General features: G+C 45.1%; 1 protein-coding gene across 1 annotated transcript in view; it reads right to left on the bottom strand.

Annotated features, from left to right (window-relative positions):
* Positions 1-19,415, bottom strand: part of LOC146080443 (uncharacterized) — a 53,303-nt gene extending 33,888 nt beyond the window's left edge. Inside the window, exon 1 of the mRNA XM_083187748.1 lies at positions 17,586-19,415. Within this exon, the coding sequence (XP_083043874.1) occupies positions 17,586-19,364 (1,779 nt within the window). The 5' untranslated portion in view covers positions 19,365-19,415. The remainder of the gene's footprint in view (positions 1-17,585) is intronic.
* Between the last annotated feature and the right edge of the window lie 1,259 nt (positions 19,416-20,674).

Raw genomic sequence — 20,674 nt, 5'->3', positions numbered from 1 at the left:
GTAAGGACTGTCTGACATGTCTACTTGGATGCTGTCACCAAAGTAATCCTCCACCACAGTGATGGGAAGGTCCGGCATCGCAACCACCAACACCCTTTGACTCTCCTTGGGGATTTGTAATAAAATGTCTTTAGGAGGGTGCGGTTGTTTGCAGTTGCTGCCGGCAGTATGTGCTGTGCTCGGTCCTGTGCCCGTAATGCATGGACATACAGTACAGTAGTAACTGTATACCAGCTTCTTAATGAAGAAGAATATCAAATTTACAACCATCAATGGATGCTTTTTGGGGGCGTGCCAATGAGTATTGATGCGAGCCGTACAATCACTTTAAGAAAAGTTAAGGATTTAGCAGCTCGGAAAGAAGTGCCTGGAACAAAAATCCTTTGGGCATACCATTCTGAAAGTGTAAACAAGAAGAATCGTCTGGTCCTTCAAGTGAATAGCCAGAAAATACAGCTAATGAAAGAGATAAAACCTTATCACAAGAGATCGTTGAAGATGCTGGGAAAACTGCTGGGGAAGTGAGAGAGCCTGATCTACGTGCACTGCATGGGATGCATGACAGTATCCTACAGGCCATTAAATGGGCAGTTGAGGATGAAGATGCAGACTATGTTGTGATAGACCAGTTTCAGCCTATGCTTGGTCCTGCAATTCGACATCTACAGAGCCAGAAAATCCTGAGCTTAGGTGCAGTGGGACTGAACTTGTGTCGCCATGGAAAGTTGTGCTGGCTGTAGGTGGCTACGAAAAGATGCGTTTATCTTTTGATGTACTACTCTTGGGGCCTGGAGTTTTCTGAAACGGGCTACAAATGGTGCTTAAAGACAAAAGCCTTCTAAATGTGGTCCATGACTGTCACTGGCTGGGGGATGTCTCGTCCCACCAATATGGGGTGGTTCTGCAATGTCTTTGATACACAGGTAGGAGTATACCTGTTCTTCATGGAAACCGGGGGCTTCCTTCCTAATCGTATATGTTCACTTAAGGAATGTTTGACTTGGCATCTCAACATGCCGTCTTCACAAGTTTCATTCCTGACTTACAAGCAAACTTTAATAAAGGATGACCCTAATATATGGCTATGGAAGTCTTACACCACTTGGCTCTGCACCTAGCACTGTTTGATGCCATGGTATTTAAGTACATATAGCCAAGGAGCAGCGGATGATTTGGGCCGCACTGAGAACTGCTCGGAGCTTCCAAAAGAAATTCAGCAACTTTGTGTTTTCTATCAAGTTAGGCAGACTTACAAGCTGACTTACAAGCAGTTTAATAAACGATAACCTGACTATATAGCTTGATCGTCCAATGTCTACACATTTGCTCAAAAAATTGGCTCTGGAAGTCTTACACTGGTTGGCTCTGTGCCTAGCACTGTTGGATGCCATTTTAGCTGATTTTACATCATTGGTTGATGGGTATTTAAATATGTATAGCCAAGTAGCAGCAGATGATTTGGGCATCACTGAGATCTGCTCCAAGCTTCCAAAAGAAATAGTTTTCCATCAAGTTAGGCGAGCGGAAGCAATACACAAATACATTGTCAATGGCCAAGGGTTTCTTACATGGGTCGAAAAGAGAAGCCAATGAATGGAATAGCTGCACTGCAGAGCTGCAAAGGAGCGGAACCTAGTGGCCATAATCCCCTTCCTTATTATATCCCCTTTAGTATATGCACTTGCACTTGAGTCAGGTGCATCCCCGCTCCTTTTCCTATGTCGTTGGTGGCTGTGTAGGCTTGAATGGCCTTTTGCTGCTCCTCCCTCCTCCGCAGCATATAGAGGGTGGAGTTCCAGCGTGTCACAACCTCTTGTTTGAGGTGATGGCAGGGCAGGTTGAGAAGTTTTTGCTGCCACTTCAGCCTTCGGCAGGCAGTGGCAGAATGGCAAAAGTGTCCAGCAATTTTGCGGGCCACCACTAGCATCTCCTGTATGCTCCTGTCACTTTTTAGGTTGTCTTCTGACGGCGTCTGGTTGTGTGATGCAGGGTGAGAGCGGCAGGCTCCTGGAATAATATTCGGAATATCTTCATCTGCATTACAGTGTCTGTGAATGTGACACAGTCATGTACATGTTATCTGTGTTTAAGGTACAGTGCTTCCATTAACAGGGCAGAATGGCTTCCCGGAGACACCTGGAACACCCTGTGATTCAGTAGCAGGACAGGTGTGAGAAGCAGCCACCATTTTTAATCTTTGTCTGGCACTTGTGATTTCAGTATATAGTGCAATATTTAGATTAGCGCAGGGTTCCATTAAAATAAAATTGGCCTTGCCTTAGTTTAAATCTGGGTCTGCTATTGTGATATGTCATTACCATCAGCAGCATCCTCCTCCTCATCAACTTCCTCCTCAGCACCAGCTACATCAATTTCCTCCTCCTGGTGTACAACATTGACAACTTCAACATCAGGAACTGGACTGTAGGTGATCCTTCCAGCATATTCAGTAATGGGAAGGTCAGGCTTCGCAACCACCAACACCCTTGGACTCTCCTTGGGGATTTGTGATACCGTGTCTTTTAGAAGGCTGAGTTGTTTGCTGTCTTTTTGTTGACAGCTTAACTCTTTTACAGGTTATGGATTTTGGTTAGTAACCTGCGCACTGAATCACAATGTGTTAGGTTAGCAGCCGCACTTAACGGATGACTGTCTCCGTTTTGTTCATACAATTTCTGGGTGGTTTTGTTGCACTCAACCTTGGTTTGATTGGTGATCTTTACCACATGGAGAGGCCCTTAGCCGTTCCTAGCCACTCCGTGTGGTAAATGGCATATTGGCAAGGTTACGTTTCTCCTCCAAGTATTTACATTAATTTTTTTCTTAAACGTACTCAACTTTGCCTTTGTGGATTTCACACGCCCACAAGGATGACATTAGGCATTGGCAGAAGACATTGATGGCATTTCATCATTATGTTCTATGTCTTCACTAGTGGCAGCCTCCATATTTTGGTTCTCCATTATCTTTCTGGAGAACAGCCACACAGCAGCAGAAACACAGAAAAATGTAAAAGGATTATTTACGTCAGTAACCCTTATACTGCAGCACCGATGTGCGGTGTGCACACAGGTGAGTTGAGACGTACTACCCTGGCCTGTCCCAGGGCCGGCAACAGAAATCTTGGGGCCCTGTACAATGATATTTCTGGGGCCCCCCACTTAATCCTAAATCCACACAATGCTCTTCTGCATGAGCCTCATTTAACCTTTCGCTGCTCCAGACCCTACTTTCAGGTGCGGACTTCTCTCATTCTCAGTCCTGCTGGCTTGGCTCCTGGCTGCTGCTTCCTGCTGGCTTCTGGCTGCTGCTGGCCTGTCACTTTCACAAAAGAACTCTGAGCACTATGAGCAGACAGGGCAAGTCTTTTGCAGAGTGCGGAACAGACGACCCACGTGTGTGCAGTAAAAGTACAGGAGCAAGAGACTGAGGCCACAGCACCAGTGGGGGGTACGGCTGTGCGCCTACGGCCTCCGACCATGCGCACACACAGAGTAGATGGCTCTGTGCGCTGAGTGGCAGGGTGCACACACAGTAGATGGCAGTGGCACACAGTGAGTAAGTCACACTCAGCCACACACAGATGGTGCACAGTAGACGGCCGGGCCCCAAAGGTCACTGACAGGCCAGCTAGTACAGGCAGTGGCCATGCCGGGGCATGGAAACTCTGGGGCCCTTCAGATCTCTGGGGCCCGTCACACTTTTCCCCCTTGATCCCCCTGTCGCCTGCCCTGGCCTGTCCCAGATAACAGTCACACAGCAGCAGACACAGAAAAATTGAAAAGGATTTTAAGGAATTTTAATGTGTTAATTACTGATATTTGTGGATATAGGCCCTTATTCTGGTTGACTCGCAAGGCTGCAAATTCGCAGCCTTGCAAATCCACCAAACCCAGCCCGGCGAATGCCCGGCCCATCGCAGCTTGTTTCCCCATGCACAGGCTGCGACTGGATGTTTAATATATACATCCATTTGCATGCTGCGGGGAACACCCACATCTTTTGATGGTCGCCGACCATCGAAAGATGTGGCACGCATATTAAAGTGAATTTCAAGTCACATGTGCGTGCACACTTGGACGGAAATGGACGGGCTGCTGACATCTGGTGATGTTAGCTGGCCGCCCCCCGCACCTGCGTCACGGCCTCATTACTCCCATGAAATGCTGGCTGTTCCCATATGGTAATGTTGCTGCATGGCGCCCCCAGCCTGCAGCAAGGGTGCATGCACCCGGCGAACATTCTGTTCACCGGGTGCACGCACCCTGCATCTGCCCATGAGCAGAAATGCGCATACGCAGACGCACCACATCGGTCCTCTGTGCAAATGCCCGAATAACCCCCATAGTGTTGCCTTAATAAAGTAACATTTGTGCACATAAGATGTTGTTTGATAAAAGCTGTTATTCAGTGCAGACAGCCCTCCATGGGGGAAATTTACTAAGCAAAATATGGTAGGAATTGGCATAATCGTATTCAGTCATATTCGTAGTTTTGTAATTTACTAATATGAAATAACGTTAGTATTTTGTATTTTATGACTGTAACAACCTGTCATATTCTTTTGAAATTTACTATCAAGTTGTATTTCAAAATACGAACGTATACAAGGCCTATTCTAGTGAAAGTTGTAAATAAATATTCCTTAAATTGTGTTACCAAATCAGACGAATCTCAAAAAACGACACCTTTGTAAATGATGCTCCGGAATAGGAATGTGTAAATGAAATACTCCATCGATATCAGTCGTATTCAGTTGTATACAAAGGGGGTTATTCTGGTTCATTCGCTTGGATGTGAATTTGCATCCTTGCGAGTAAACCAGATCCCGCCTTGCGAATAGTGTTACGCCGGCCCGCCATTCACAAGGCACCTACGTTCGCACTGGCTGCGAATGGATGTTTTACATAAACATCCATTCGCATGCCACTGGGACCCTCCCACATCTTTCGATGGTTGCCGAGCATCGAAAGATGTGGAAGGTGCATGCATACTTACATACATGAGCAACCTTACATATGCGTGTACGCTTGGGGCAAGTGGGTGGGCAGCTGACATCCGGTGATATGTACTTAGGGTTATGTACTTAGAATAGAGTGTTAGGTTAGGCTGCAAGGTATGGGGGTAAGGGTTAGACACTAGCGGGATGTGATAGGGTCAGGCTGTGGGGGAGTTTGGACTGCTATAATGGAGGGTCACAGGAGGAAAGTACATATACTTACCCAACCCCTATCGGGATTCTCTACATTGGGATACCGATGTTGGTATTCTTATTGCAGGCATCCTAACCACTGGTCATTAGTATGTATGCCTATTGTGTAGCCTTTTCATAAACTTTCCATTGACCCCATATGCTTTGCAACTGGTATTTTCCTTTACATTCATTGCAGTATGTTTATGCTCTCAGCCCAAAATACCAAAATGATTAAGAGATTTAACTTTGGCATTGGTACAATTTACTGAATTACTTCTGTTAATATGTAGTGCAAAGAGGTTTTGTTTTTTTGTTGCTGCTTTTGTTCAAACTCCAAAATACCAAACCTTGGGTCTGATTCAGACCTGACTGCTTATGTGAGAATTAGCAGTGGACTGCGAGGAGTAAGGCACAGCCCAGGCAGAAAACGCCCCTTTCTAAATTGCGAGACACTTGCGTATGGATTGCTAATCACTATCCACTCGCAAATCCATATATAATTCCAAAACCATTTTGATTTTTGAATTGCAGTCAAGTCTAAATGAGGCCCCTTATAAAAATTGGTTTATATGATTTTACATTAATATATTTAAGGCTGATTCAGAGGAATATTTACTATTGGTCCCAACTATTTCAAATCGAATAAAACAGTTTTATTCTAAAAAAAACACATTGACTAAAATGTAAAAATTAATATAGGGTTGCCAACCCTCGGGTCCTCCTCCCGGCCCCTCAGAAAGGGGTGCAACTCTTCCGCATTTCCCTCCATCTCCTGCGATCATGGCGTTTGAGCCCCACCCCCAACAGTGCAACGCCTGAAATACCGGCATTGAACTGCTTGTGGCGGGGCTAAAATTAAGCGTTCACTCTAGACACATCCCCCAATAGGGCAGCCCGTCAGTGGCCCCGCCCCCAAATTGGGCCTTTTCCCCTACCGGCGATGGCCCCGCCCCCTGCTTTAGTGATCTGGCTGTCCTCTCCCAGAGAGGGCAGCAAAAAAGTTGGCAACTATGAATATGAAAATGATCTGTAAGTAAATGTACGTTTCTGCCCATGAAATCCAAAGAATTGTCTTTTAATTGGACATAAGCCCTAAATCCCATGTGTTATCGCCGGTCCCGGTACCTGCTTTTCGGGGATTATGCTTTGTGCGCCTCAGGGCACAGGACAGGTATGTATCTGACCCTGCAAGCCAATCCTCCCTGCACATTATAACATCTCTCACCCTGTAACCCCCTTACCACCCACCAGAGCTGGCCTTATCCTATTTGATGCCCTAGGCAAAAATGTTGGCGCCCCCTAGCAGATGATACCACCACCAAACTTGTTAATTTCACTTGCGGAGACAATTGGCTGCCCTAGCCAGCGGTCCCCACTGATCACCAATGGCATAGGAGGCTGCTGCCCCTAGGAATAGGTGACACCCTAGGCAATTGCCTAGTATGCCTGTGCCTAGGGCCGGCTCTGGTGCCACCCACACTACTGTTGCTGCACACCGATCCTCGCACACACTATTGCAGCTACACTGCATGCCCCTCCCCACACACACTGCGCTACTACACTACACTTGACTTCTCTGGCATGTTCTTTCTTCACCCAGGAGTCAGCCCAGCAGAGTGAGCATCAGGAGCCCATGAGGGTCCCCAGTGGGGAAATATCTATCCTCCCTATGTAATCATTGCATAACTTTTATAACAATACTCATTTAACATAACATACACATACAGGTGGGGTTCTACACACTCCCCCGCTGAAGTTGCGTGTCCACAAGCAACACACAATTTCTCGTTGGACAACATTTAACAATGATATCTTAAAGGTAGAACCCCTTTAGTGGTTCTGGCGGACCTTCTCAATGCTTCAGGTTCGCATGCCCGAATTTCGCTTGGTTCTGTCACCGGATCGTACACCGGTTCTAAGGATGATGGTATGCAGGAATCGTTTCTCAACACAGCCTCATCATCTGAACACGTGGCAAGTTCAATAGGGGCAGGAGATGAGCGGACAGGGGAGGATATTAGCATACCACCCCCAGCAGGCCAAAACGTATTCATTATCTCCTGAAACAATCGAGCACTGTCTGTGGCTTCCGGGGGTTTCAAGTCTGTGACTTGTTCTGCTTGGTTCCCCTCGCTCTCTCCATGTTGAGAAACAGCTTTCTTAATTTGATTTCTGTGAACCGTGACTGCTAGCTTCTCCCCAATCTTAGTTATCTCATAAATGTCTTTCTCAGCTCTCGATATGTCCGTTACCAGGTATGGTTGTTGTTCCCAGTGGGAGTCTAGCTTACTGCGACGAACATTTTTTTGTCTCCAAACCATGTCCTGTAGCTTTAGAGGTTCGGCTTTGGCATGTTGATCGTAGTACTCGACTTGCTTTTGATGTTTGTGTTTAACTTGCTGCTCTACAATCCCATAGGCCGCTTGCAATCGCCGTTGATGATTTTTTACCCAGTCAGCATGTACAAAGTCTCGATATGTTTCCGTTGGGGGCACATTTAATTTCTCATCCGCTGGTAATCTTCCCTCACGACCAAACAGCAAGAAATAAGGAGTGAATCCGGTGGAACTGTGAACAGTGTTGTTATAGACGAATATTATTTCTGGTAACAAAGTCGGCCAATCCTTCCTTTCTACTTCGGGCAGGGTTCTTAGTATATTGATTAAGGTTCTATTCATTCTCTCCCTGACACCATTTCCTTGAGGATGGTATGCCGTAGTGTGGGTTTTCTAGCAACCGTATAAAATGCAGAGTTCGTGAAATAATTTCGACTCAAAGGCAGAGCCTTGATCTGTAAGAATTTGTTTCGGATAGCCATAAGGGCGCACAAAGGCTCTCCACAGTATTTCAGCGGTAGTCACAGCGGATAGATCTCTAACGGGCAACACTACTGCGAATTTGGAAAAGTGATCGACCATTGTTAGGGCATATTGGTATCCAGTCTTACTTGGCTCCAGCTTGACATGATCGATGGAGACCAATTCCAGAGGAAAATGACTGACAATCGGATGGAGTGGGGCCCTTTGATCGTGTGCAGGTTTTCTTTTTACGGCACAGCTGGAGCAACTCCCGCACCACTCTTCCACATCTTTTCTTAGATCGATCCAGTAAAATCGCTGGCGCACCGTACTTTCCAACTTGTCAATCCCCATATGACCGGACTGATCATGGTAAGCCCGCAATACAACGTCACCTTGTTGACAAGGTATGACAATCTGGTAAACATAATGATGTGTCTTTGGATTTATCACCGCACGCACTAGCAGTCCTTCCTTTACCAGCAGACGGTCTCTTTGCCTCCACAATTTTACAAGCTCGGGTTCAGCTTTCATTCGTTCTTCTTTTCCGAATGGGCTCGGAGAAGTCAACAATAACTTTAGTCTCTCCAGCACAGGACTTGCGGCTTGGATTCGTGCCCACTCAACATTCGGACCCGTCCAGCTCGGGGTGATCTCCCTTTTCCCTGCCTCTTTCCTCCGCTTTGTTGTTATCATTTGTTGTTTGGCAAAGAGGGCATGAAAGTTGGGCATCTCTATTTCCTCCCAAGCGTATCCTTCGTCAACAGAATTGCCTTTACTGTGTAGGCGGGAAAGCGCATCCGCATTACCGTTACTTCGACCACTCCTATATTTGATTGTAAATTGGTAATTGGCTAGTCTGGAACACCAACGCTGTTCAAGGGCTGAGGAAGCCAACGGGCGAAACGCGTACCCGCCACCGCCAGCCACACACGCCAGGTCCAATCTTCTGCTCAGCACTCAGCCAGTGTGAGCACACGCCGCACTATTCAGCCCCCGCATCTCGAACTGCTGTCCCCGGCTGGGGAACAACACGCGGACCCTGTCAGGTAACCACTGCCGCAGCTCAGCTGAGCGTGCGTGCACCTGACTCTACAGAGTCACATTCGGTGGGAGCCTACAGCTCCCCTCTATTTACTTCAGGGATTCACGCTGCAACAAACTATCGGCATTAGCACAACAGTTACAGCTGCATGTGGAGTCCTGTTATGTTGGAATCTCACTGTCAGAACAAATTCCATGTGATTCTTTCAACATTTTTATTAAGTTTTTCAATGTAAAACATTTCAAGGTAAAACATTTTCTGTACATTGCAATGTTTGTTTCACAAAACAATTCAGAATATTACAAAATAAAGCATAGCAATTATATGTAAAAAATAACTTTGAGTCTCAATCATTTCACTGACCATAACATGTTACAGAGATTTTCCAGTCCCTTATTCAAGTCTTTGTAGGGCCTATTATCTTGGATTGTCTAGGTCTCTGTATTAATCTCAACAATTCCAACTACCGCCATATATGTACCTTTTCTTTATACAATAACTATTGCTATATAAAAGAAACAAAAGTTTTACCTCTATCCTAACTAACCTTAACCCCGTAAACTCCCATCCCCCCTCCCATTCCCTCCCCCCTCTAGGACTCAGTGCATCTCAGTTATTTGACAATGATCTGAGTAGGTACCAAGATGTGCCTTCGAATACTTTCATGACGTGTTTCTGTGTGTCTTCTCCCAATGATCTTATGTAAGTTCCCCATTTTGCATAAAATTTCTTAACGCCCTCCTCCACCATTGGCAGTGTAGCTCTCCTATCAAAATATAGCAATTGTGTCAGTGCCACTTTCACGTCTTGCAAAAATGGAGGAGATGAACTGGTCCAGCTGCGCAAAATTACTTTCTTCGCAACTGTCACAATTATGGTCAAGAGAGGGAACAATTCAGTTTTTCGGCCAGGTATACTCCAATTGGAGAAGTTTGCGCAGAGCATTGCCAAAGGGTCTTTTGTAAGTTTTATTCCACATGTAGTATTAATATACATCATCACTTTATCCCAAAATTTCCTAATTTTCCCGCAGTCCCACATATGATGAAAGAATGTAGCATTAGAGCCCTTGCATTTGAGACACATTCCTAGTTCCCCGGGTACAAAGTACTTTCTCTGGGCTTGTGAGATGTACGCTCTGTGCAAAGTTTTTATGTGTACTTCCTGCAACACAGTGGAATGTAAGACTTTAAGTGTTTTTCCCATATGTTCATGAAGCGTTTCACCTGAAGTAACCCCTGGTATGTCTGTCTGCCACTTTGGTACCATAGCGGCCCAAACTGCCTCAGGTGAAGTCGGCAGGATTTCCCCATAAATATATTTTAGCCTATAGGGACCCGTGGAGCTCAGAGCAAACACTTGTTGAATCACATCTGGAGTTCCAGCCTCCAACATAGGACCCTTTTTAGATTGAATAAAGTGCCTGACCTGGAGAAACATGAAGAAATCTCTATTGGGTAGTGAGTATTTAGTTGCTATATCTTGAAATGAAAGGAGCTGTCCTCCAGGATCAAATACGTCTTTAACCGCCATTATACCCTGTCTTTTCCATCTGTCATATCCTAATTCTGTCATTCCTGGTTCAAAGCCTGGGTTTCCCCATAATGTATCATATTTTGTATTCTGATGGTTGCGGCCCAATTTTTTGTTAATGAATAGCCATGCGGAATATGTGTCTTTAAACAATATGTTTTCTAGTATTTGCTGTGGTATTTTAGTTCTAGGGACATGAAGCAGGCCTGCTAGTGAGTATGGTGAGACTATGTCTCCCTCTAGAGCCCTGTGTGTGTATGCATCAGATCCCTGAAGCCAATCTAGTATATACCTCATGTGAACTGCTTGACTGAAGGCCTGAACATTTGGTATTCCTAACCCCCCATCTGTTTTTTTAAGATATATTTTGTGCCTGGAAATGCGTGGTTTTTTTTCCCTGCCACAAGAAGGAGAAAAATATTTTATTAATTTTTTGTAAATCAGTTCTGGATAGCCTAATTGGTAGCATCTGAATGCTATATGAGAGTTTTGGGAATGCAGTAACCTGTATGACCACCGCCCTTCCCAGCAATCATATAGGTAGCGATTTCCAAATCCCCAGCAATCTCTCCAATTCCCCAATGATAGGTGAGTAGTTTAGTTTATATATATCACTAATATTGCCTGGGATATTTATGCTTAAATATTTAATGGCCTTAGTATTCAACTTAAAGGGGGCTATGACATGCCGCGGAATTTCTGCCACCTGGGGTCCTAATACTTGCAGTATTTCTGATTTATGGTAGTTTATCTTATAACCCGCAAAAGATCCAAATCCATTAATGCATGTCTTAATGGCCGGTAGGGATTCAGATAGCTGGGATACGAATAGCAGCATATCATCTGCGAAGAGGCTGACTTTTAATTCTGTGTTTCCCACTGTGATCCCCTTGAAACTCTGATTTGCCCTAAGTGCTATTGCCAGTGGTTCCAGGGCCAGTGCAAATAAAAGTGGGGATAACGGGCATCCCTGCCTCGTCCCCTTTTGAATGAGAAAAGGGAGCGAGATGTATCCATTGCATGCCACTTGTGTGTAGGGTGAGGTGTATAGGGAGCTTATCAGTTGAATAAAGGTCTGTGGGAATCCAAATCTAGTCAGAGTTTCGTACAGATGGTCCCAGGTGACCAGGTCAAACGCCTTTTCGGCGTCCATGGATATTATGACCCGGTCACCCGAGCCTCCCTCTTCCCTCAGCCTCTGGACCACCGCCAATAACTTGCGTACATTTACTACCGAATGTCGGCCGTGTATAAACCCGGTCTGATCTTCGGAAACAATTGTAGGCAGAATGTGCTTAATTCTCTCAGAGATAATTTTAGTTAACAACTTATAGTCGGTGTTCAACAACGAAATGGGCCTGTAAGACCCCGGTTCCTCCAGGTCTCTTTCCGGCTTCGGGAGCACCTTAATTACTGCAGAATTGAAATACAGCGGCAGTTGCTGTCCCGTGAGTATGGCATTAAAGACTGCAGTCAGGTTTTCACTTATCCTAGGCTTTAAAATCTTATAAAATTCCCCTGAGTAACCGTCTGGCCCAGGGGCTTTAAGGGGTTTTAACTTAGTTATTGCCTGTGCCACTTCTTCTGCTGTTATGGGTGTCATGATTCGTTCCGCCGCAGCTGTAGAGATCTGGGGCATGGAGACCGAGCTCCAAAATTTGTCTTTTTCCTCCTGATTTAATTCTCCCTGTGAGTAGAGTTTGGAATAGAATCCCCTCAAGACTTCAAGTATATCTGGCCCCCTGTGTACCCTATCCCCCCCGATGTATGCAAAGTTTTAATGTGTGCAGATGTCCTTGTGCCTCTTATCAAGTTGGACAACAGGCGTCCGTTTTTGTTACCGTGTCGGTAGAATTGGAAGTTAGTGTTATTTATACTTGACAGGGTCTAGGATTCCAGTAACGCATCAAACTGTGTCTTTGCCTGCATGTAATTATTTTTGTGTGTCATGGTAGGGGATGCACTGTAAGTGGCATAAGCAGAAGTCAATAGCTCTTGAGCCTTAAACAAGTCTGCCGTCCTGTCCTTGCGATATTTATTTACGTATGAGATAATTTCTCCTCTGAGTACTGCCTTGGCCGCTTGCCATTTCAACAGTGGATCTGCATTGTGCTCCCCATTATTATGTTGGTACTCCATCCACTTGGCCTCCAGGGCATCCCTGAACGTCTTTGACGATGCTAGGTACGAGGGGAACCGCCATTGGCGATGTTTCCCGACATCCAACTCCGTCTCTAGCAGTATCCATATCATGGAATGGTCCGATAAACATATCGGTTCCATTCCAGCTTCTAGTAGACGCCCACAGAGGCCAGTAGACAAAAGCATGTAGTCAATTCGTGACAGCGAACCATGAGCTGCAGAGATACAAGAATAATCTCTATCGGTTGGATGGAGTAATCTCCAGCTATCAACTACCTGCAGTTGTGATGAAATATCCCCTATGCCTATTGCAGGATTAGTGGGTTTTCGTTTGGGTTTAGAGGATCTATCTAGTGATGGTTTAGCTACTATATTAAAATCCCCCCTAAAATTAAGCGTGAGTCTGCATAAGGGTATAATTTTGTCAATATGTTAGCAAAGAATTTTTTAGAATAAGTATTGGGTGCGTATATATTACATATTATAAACTGCTCCCCCTGAATTGTCATTTCTACAAGAATATAGCGCCCCTCCGGGTCTTTAATGGTTTTGGTAACCTCCACCCCCAATGTCCTCCGCGACAATATCGCCACCCCCCTAGCCTTTGAATTGAAGGAAGCATATGCTTCGACCTTAAATCCCATTGCTCCCAGCTTTTCATGCTCACTATCCGTGAGATGCGTTTCCTGTAACAGGACAATGTCTGCTTTTTGCTTTTTAAGATATAACAGCAATTTCTTCCTCTTTATCGGGGAATTGATCCCTCCCACATTCCAAGAACACAATTTCACATTAGACATCATAACTTACTGTAAGAATATTCCCTACTAAAGATGCACTCGGCCCTGAGTCCCACCCCCCCGTCCCCCCCCTGAACAAACCACAGAAAAACACACCCGTAACTTTCCCATCCCTCCACCCCCCTCCCCCTAACCCCAAAAACTATCCCCTGAGAGTAAAATCGCTCTCATGCTGTGCAAATAGATTTTTACACCTCTAGCAGCGAGGGGCGAGTCCAAACATTGTGGCTCCTCCCTCCCCAACATCCTTCTAATGGCTATTGCCTTACCTCCGTCTATCGCTACGCTCCCTGGTTGACTAGATCCAACCAATCTCCCGGGTTGCGTAGTCGGGTCGGCACCCCTAGTATTAATACAGAATTTATAACATCTAATTCACGTTCCCCTTAATATCTTATGTAAACCTTACATAACTCATTCTTAACAGTTTCTACTTCTTAAAGTGCTTAAGTGCATACAAAGGCCTCAGGCTATGATGGTTCCATTTGGATTAACTTCTTGTAAATTACTGTTAAATATCAACCCCAAAAACCTTGTGGCTATAGCGTGGGCCACCTGTTTCGCGTATGTTTCTCACGGCTGAGCAGAGTCTGCATTCTCCATCCGGAGGTATGCCCTGGCATCAGCTGCTGTAGAAAAATCCTTGAAAGAATCCCCTTCAAACACCCTAAGGCGGGCGGGGTATAACAGGGCAAACTTCCTTTTATCCGCAATAAGCCTTGAGCAAATGCTGGTAAATTCTTTCCGCGCCCTGGTCACCTCCGCCGAATAGTCTTGAAATAAGTGCAGCTTGTGACCTTCCCACTGCAATGATTTTAGTTTACGCGAAGCTGTCCATAAAGTTTCCTTGTGCAAATAATTAAGGCATTTAAATATGGTGACTCTTGGTCCCACATTTGCCCCCTCCTTTTCAGGCCCTAGCCTATGGGCTCTTTCTATTACCATATCCATGCATTCTTGTTCTACTCCCAGCAGGGATGGCAGGGTGTTGCGAACAAAATGATGTAGTGCTGGGCCCCTGACCGTCTCTGGGAGTCCCACTAATCTGAGATTCGATCTCCTTGATCTATTTTCAAGGTCATCGACCTTATTGGTTAAAGCATATACAGATTTCTGCAGTTCAGCATTGTGGGTTTTCAGCTCTTGTACGTCGTGAAATGTTGCCCCAATCTGTACCTCATTCTGTGACACTCTCTGTGTAAGCTGTGTCATATGTCCTTTCAGGTCAGCAAAGCTTAGATTAAATGCCTCCGCTTGCTCCTTAAACATAGGTGCTATCGTTGCTTTGATAGCCTTCATCATCCCCTTGTATACCCCAGCGTCTATGTCTTCCTCCTCCCCACTGCCTGTGTCATGCACCAGACACTCAGGGGTGCTTTGATAGTCAGTGATAGGGGAGTGTGGGGTGCCCGGTACCTGCTTCTGTTGTGACTGATACTGGTACTGTTGCAGCTGAACGGGTGGCCGCTTCCCTTCTGTCAGGGTTTCATTAGGCTTGTGTTGCTGCTGGGGTCTCTGTCCGGGCGCTGTCTGCTTCTCAGCCTGGATCTTATCAGCCGGGGGAGAAGGTGCGGCCGCCATTTTGGGTGCCGGTGCCTGCGGCTTTGCTGAAGTGCGGCGGGTCTGGCGTTTAGGCATGGGAGGTAGAAACCTCTCCATGCACTTCACACTGGCTTCCTACGTGTTCCGCCGCTTGTGTGAGGCGTTGGGGACCGCGATCCAGCGAGTTAGGGGTGCCGCCCTCCTCGCCGTCCACGGAGCTCTCTCCTCACGCGGCCGTCCTGCCTGAAGCCGGAACCGGAAGTCCCAAATTCCATGTGATTAATGGTGTGGACCTATTTTACACTGCAGTTGAGATCTATTAACAGTTGTCCAAACCCCAGTGACACTGCAGTGTTCAAACGGACTTTGGATAACTTATAGATATAATCTAAATGTCTGTAGTTATTTCTTATCTCTGCGCAGTGTCCTGATATATATATATTGTTGATAGCATTTCTGATGTGTTGAAATCCCATTGTTAGGACCAATTTCGTGAGATTATATGTACTGATCTATTTTACACTGCAGCTGTGATTTATTAACAGTTGTCCAAGCCCCAGTTACACTATACAGTCCAAACGGAGCTTGGATAACTTAAGGATATAATTTTAATGTCTATAGCTATTTTTTCATCTCTGTGCAGCGTCCTGATTTATGTGTTTGTGAGCAATTAGCTCTATATATGCTCATTCTTTGTGGACAGATTCCACAGTACATAATATATGCATGTATAACCATTGGGCATTGTAACGGCAGGAGGATTTAAAGATACAGTGACCTAGACTCCTTTGAAAGTTTCACTGCAATCATCTGTGGATAAAAGGAGTAATCAGCTCTCCTAAGGCTTCAATTGTGTGGTTACAGTGGACATCAATGCAGGATATTTATATGTAGACTTACTGTAATCATTTGCAGATAATTAGAGCAATTAGCTCTCTAAAGGTTTGGTTTGTGTGGTTACAGTGGATACCAGTGCATGAGATACATGGGGTATAATCACTGGACACGACCACATGGTGTACCTGCAGGCCTTAGTGGGAGTGGCCAGCACCACTCTCACTACACCGCATTTCAATATCTCTGCAACAGAGTATATGTGCATAGAGATTCACTGTACCCATTTTAGATAAAATCCAGGAGCTGCAATAGATTATGAGATAATCCGCCATTATTTCCTATATAAGATTTAACCCATTTGAGGCGTATTGGGGTGAGGTCTACTTGTATAGAGGTTTGGACGTGAACAGGCGTACATCTGGACGTCCAGGGGATGTGACTTCATATTCCACTTAATATCCAAGCTTAATTAAAGTTCAGCATTTTCATGCTGGCTGTATGTGTCACCCACTCATCTTCCGTCTCTTTTTCTCTTAAAGCTTTCTATTCATGTCGGTAGGATGTCCATGTAATTGGGACTCTCTCATTAGAGATTCGATGCTTGCAGATCTCTGAAAGCAGAAGTGCCAACCCATGGTAAAACTGACAAACTGTCACTTACCCACCAATTTCATAACACTCTCTCATCCAATCAGCCCAGTGTACTGCAATACTGAAAAGCACCAGGGTGACTCACAGAGCTGTATTGGAAAGCAGAAGTGTATCCTATCATAACTCCCACGGTACAACCAACCAGGCACTCTCATTTGACACTAAGTCTAAGAGGTTACCTATATACCCCACCATAGGCCTGATATCAGCAGCACCCACAAGGGGCCGGTCTAGTAGCCATAGAGGAGACTCCTGGCGAACAAACTGGGTGGTAACTTAGACGGGTGATTGAACAGCAGATGCTTAGGAGCAACCGGTTGTTGGAGTACTTTTCACGGGTGACTATACATACCTTCTTCAGGTCTACCCACTGGGCTGGGTTACCTTCCTCTTCTAAATAATAGTGACAACAACCCAATGATATTACGACTGAAGAGCACAAGAGATTGACTGAGCGTGTGTGGCTGAGCAAACCGCTACTATATTTTTTGCCGAGGCAATTTGAAATAATATAAAATAACAAAATTGTTCTATAAAAATAAAAAAAATATATTTTTTTCAAAAAATAAACTTTAAATAACCAAAAATTAATAACCTGATTATTGTGAAAGGTCACACGAATTAGATGGTTACGTATGAGGACAAGCTAGAAGCCTAGCATGTCTTTAAATGTCTGTTGATGTCTTGTCCAAATGTTGTATGTGACCTTTGTTGTATTGAAGGTCAATGACCATGCATTAAATGGCCAATAAACAATGAATGCTCCTAACTTTTTAGAATAAGAAGCCAATAAAAGCTATGTTTTAATAAACTAATCATATCAAATTATTGAACAAAGAGTGCGCCCAAAAAGGCACATTTGTCCTTTTCTGTATGCCTCTTGCATACAACCTCCCCTTTACACAGTTACAAATACTGATATGTTGGGCGCACCACCAATCTAAGACTACCACTATACAACTGAGTAGTCCAGCATATTGGTTCTCCTAATGGTTCTAGTATATAAAAAATCTAATATGTATTAAGTCTGTGCGGATCCATACCTCTTCTTTTGTGCGCTGTTCAAGGGCTACCAGTTGAGCCGAGTTCAGATGGGCCACCGTGTTATTGTCCGTATAGGCTATAAAGGGAGTGGCAAGCAAATAGTCTTTAAACTTTTCAATAACGGCCCATACCAAAGCTAACAGTTCAAGCTTGAAGGCGCTGTAATTTGAATCATTTCTCTCAGTCCTCTTCAAGCTCCTACTGGCATATGCTATGATGCGCTCTTGTCCGAACTGCCGCTGAGATAAGACGGCGCCCAGTCCCAGATAACTGGCATCCGTGTATAATTGAAAAGGTTGGCTGTAATCTGGATAAGCCAGTATGGGGGTTTCAGTCATCATCCGTTTTAGCTGATCGAAGGCATTTTGTTCAGCCTCCATCCATGTCACACGCTTATTTTTATTTTGGTGATGTTTATCAATTACTCGAAGGAGGGAATGGATGGGGTTCACAACCTGGGCAAAGTTCCGTATGAATCGCCTATAGTAGCCGACAAAGCCTAGAAAGCTTCGAACTTCCCTCACAGTAGTCAGCACAGGCCAGTCTCTTATAATGGCAATCTTATCTGGATCCGGGACAACACCAGCGGCACTTACAATGTGGCCTAGGAATTTAACGTTCTCTTGTAACAGATGGCACTTGGATGGTTTGGCTTTCAAGCCGTATTCGGCTAATCGTTTGAACACCTCATCAAGGTGTTGTAGATGCGCATGATAAGTTTGAGAATAAATGATGATATCGACCAAATATATGAGTACCATATCAAAATTGCGGTGGCCCAGGCAATGTTCCATGGCACGTTGAAAGGTACTGGGAGCATTGCATAACCCGAAGGGCATGCGGTCGAATTCAAACAGCCCCATTGGGGTGGTGAAGGCTGTTTTTTCACGATCGGAGGGGTCCATCTGTATCTGCCAGTACCCCGAAGTCAGGTCTAGCGTCGAGAAGTACGTGGCAGCTTTCAGAGCAGTGAAAGATTCTTCGATGCGCGGCAAAGGGTAGGCATCTTTGTGAGTGATCTGATTTAACCTCAGATGTCCATCTTTTTTTCGAACCAAGACAATTGGTGCTGCCCATGGGCTATGACTTTCATGAATAACACCTGATGTTTTCATTTCTTCCAGCATTGTCCGTACAGGCTGGTATAGGGCTGGAGCTAAGGGGCGGTATCTTTTTTTAATGGGAGGTGCGTCACCCGTAGGGATACGATGATGGACGGTCTCTACTTTGCCAAAGTCAGCTTCATGTTGGCTAAAGGTGACAGCATTCTCCTTCACTACTTTTAAAACCCCCTCAATCAGTTCGATGGGAGTGTTTGTCTCTCCAATATGAATTTTCGTCCACCAATCAACGTCTGCTCCCTCTGTCAATTGGGTTTTCTCTTCCATCGTTGTATTCATATGTAGAATCTCGTAGATGTTTTGAAAATTTACCCACAGTAGCCTAGAGATAGTCTGACTTTTGGGTAAGCGGACAGCATGATCATGCGGGTTCATTATGCGGACGGGGACACGGCCATTTGTCACAGTCACCAAGGCCCTTGCAACTACTAGATCTTTCTGGTTTGTGGCACTGCACGGTTCCACCAGTGCATTGTACTCCCGCCCAGAGGGGCCACACTTCGCCTTCCCCCAGACGATAATCTCGGAGTTTGCTGGCACAATAACAGCTCTCTGATCAGTTATCCTCACTTTTCCCACATCTCCATTGGGATTAACAAAACGTTGTTGATTCTGCAAGACTTTGATGGTCTTTCGGATAGCCCTCTGCATCATCATAGTGCCATGAGACAACTCCTCTTTAAGTGCTTCGATCAGCTCATCGGGACAGTTTTGTAAACTCTGGAAACTGAAAAAGAGGAATCCAGCAGACTTAAATAAAATAACAATACATTTCTTAACAAAGTATCGGAATGTATGCTAAAACGATGTGGATACTTCACAGATTAGATATTACTAAAAATAGTGATCACTATTCTTGTGGCAATGGAATGGTCATGCTTAATCAGGATGAATATAACCATCGCCACGTTATGACTATGCAATAAATCTTCTATATATTTCTATATACTTAAACAAATATTTTCTTTTGTTCTATTACAGAATCTATTCTCTAACAAATACAGGTTAAATAATCCCACCCGAAATACACCCAACATCAAAGGTAAGTAACATATGGTCCAACGGGACCTTTCATTAGTCTCTCAAGTTCTACTCCCTACAGCTGTAACAGTTCTCTCCCTATCCTTTGCAGGGACTGTCAGCTAGTGTGTTTTATACAGTTTAGAAAAGTATATGTGAGCTTCACTGTGCACAGACTAGGTATTTGCCTTATTAATAACTTTTGGATCTGTTACCGTAGGAATAAATAGCGATTGGCTGTTCTCTTTCTGTCCTACTAGGAGTTAAGTCGTCTTCCTGATGATTGTCAAGTTAAGCTCTTCGTGCTATATATACGTTTGGAGGCGTCCCCTGATCCTATCTTATAGATCGGGTTTAGCCTCTCTGCTCTAACTGCACTGATCTGTTGTAGCTCTATCTATAAGAAAATCCAGGTAGAAGCAGTGTATGCTGTGCTAGCACTCTTAGGGGCGTCCCATGACCCACGGGTGGTCGGGTTTAGCCCTCCGGATCTGGCTGTGTTACTGCAACAATGTTGCTAGACCAATTTAGGAAGATATAGGGATTTTAACAGTTCCTTTAGTGGGCTTCCCCTGACCCTAGTGGTCGGGTTTAACCCTGCTCCAATAGGCTGGATACTGATGTGAGCGACTCGGGGTAGAGTTAACTACTGTCACTAGGTTTATTTAATAGTGCGCTATCCCTTCACTGGCATATCACTGCAGGGGGATCGTTATCTGCAATCCCTGTCAGTTTGACTGCACACTGATCTGGCTGGATGCTGCTGTTAGTTAGACGTGTGCTGGAGGGGGGGCGGACCTGGGCCTTGTAACCTCCCTTAGGGGCAAGACGTACACTCACCACTCCCGTTTTCACTGTCTCTCTCTCTAGGAGAAGCTAGACCACTCCTCCGAGTCGCCGCCTCCTTATGACAACTCCGTGGGAGGGTCTGTGTCGTAGCTGCTGCC

The sequence above is a fragment of the Crinia signifera genome, chromosome 5 (assembly GCF_055691185.1).
Source record: "Crinia signifera chromosome 5, ASM5569118v1, whole genome shotgun sequence".
NCBI classification, from domain to species: Eukaryota; Metazoa; Chordata; class Amphibia; order Anura; family Myobatrachidae; genus Crinia; species Crinia signifera.
The sequence above is the reverse complement of the archived record's forward strand: the minus strand, read 5'-3'. Positions and strand labels throughout refer to the sequence as shown.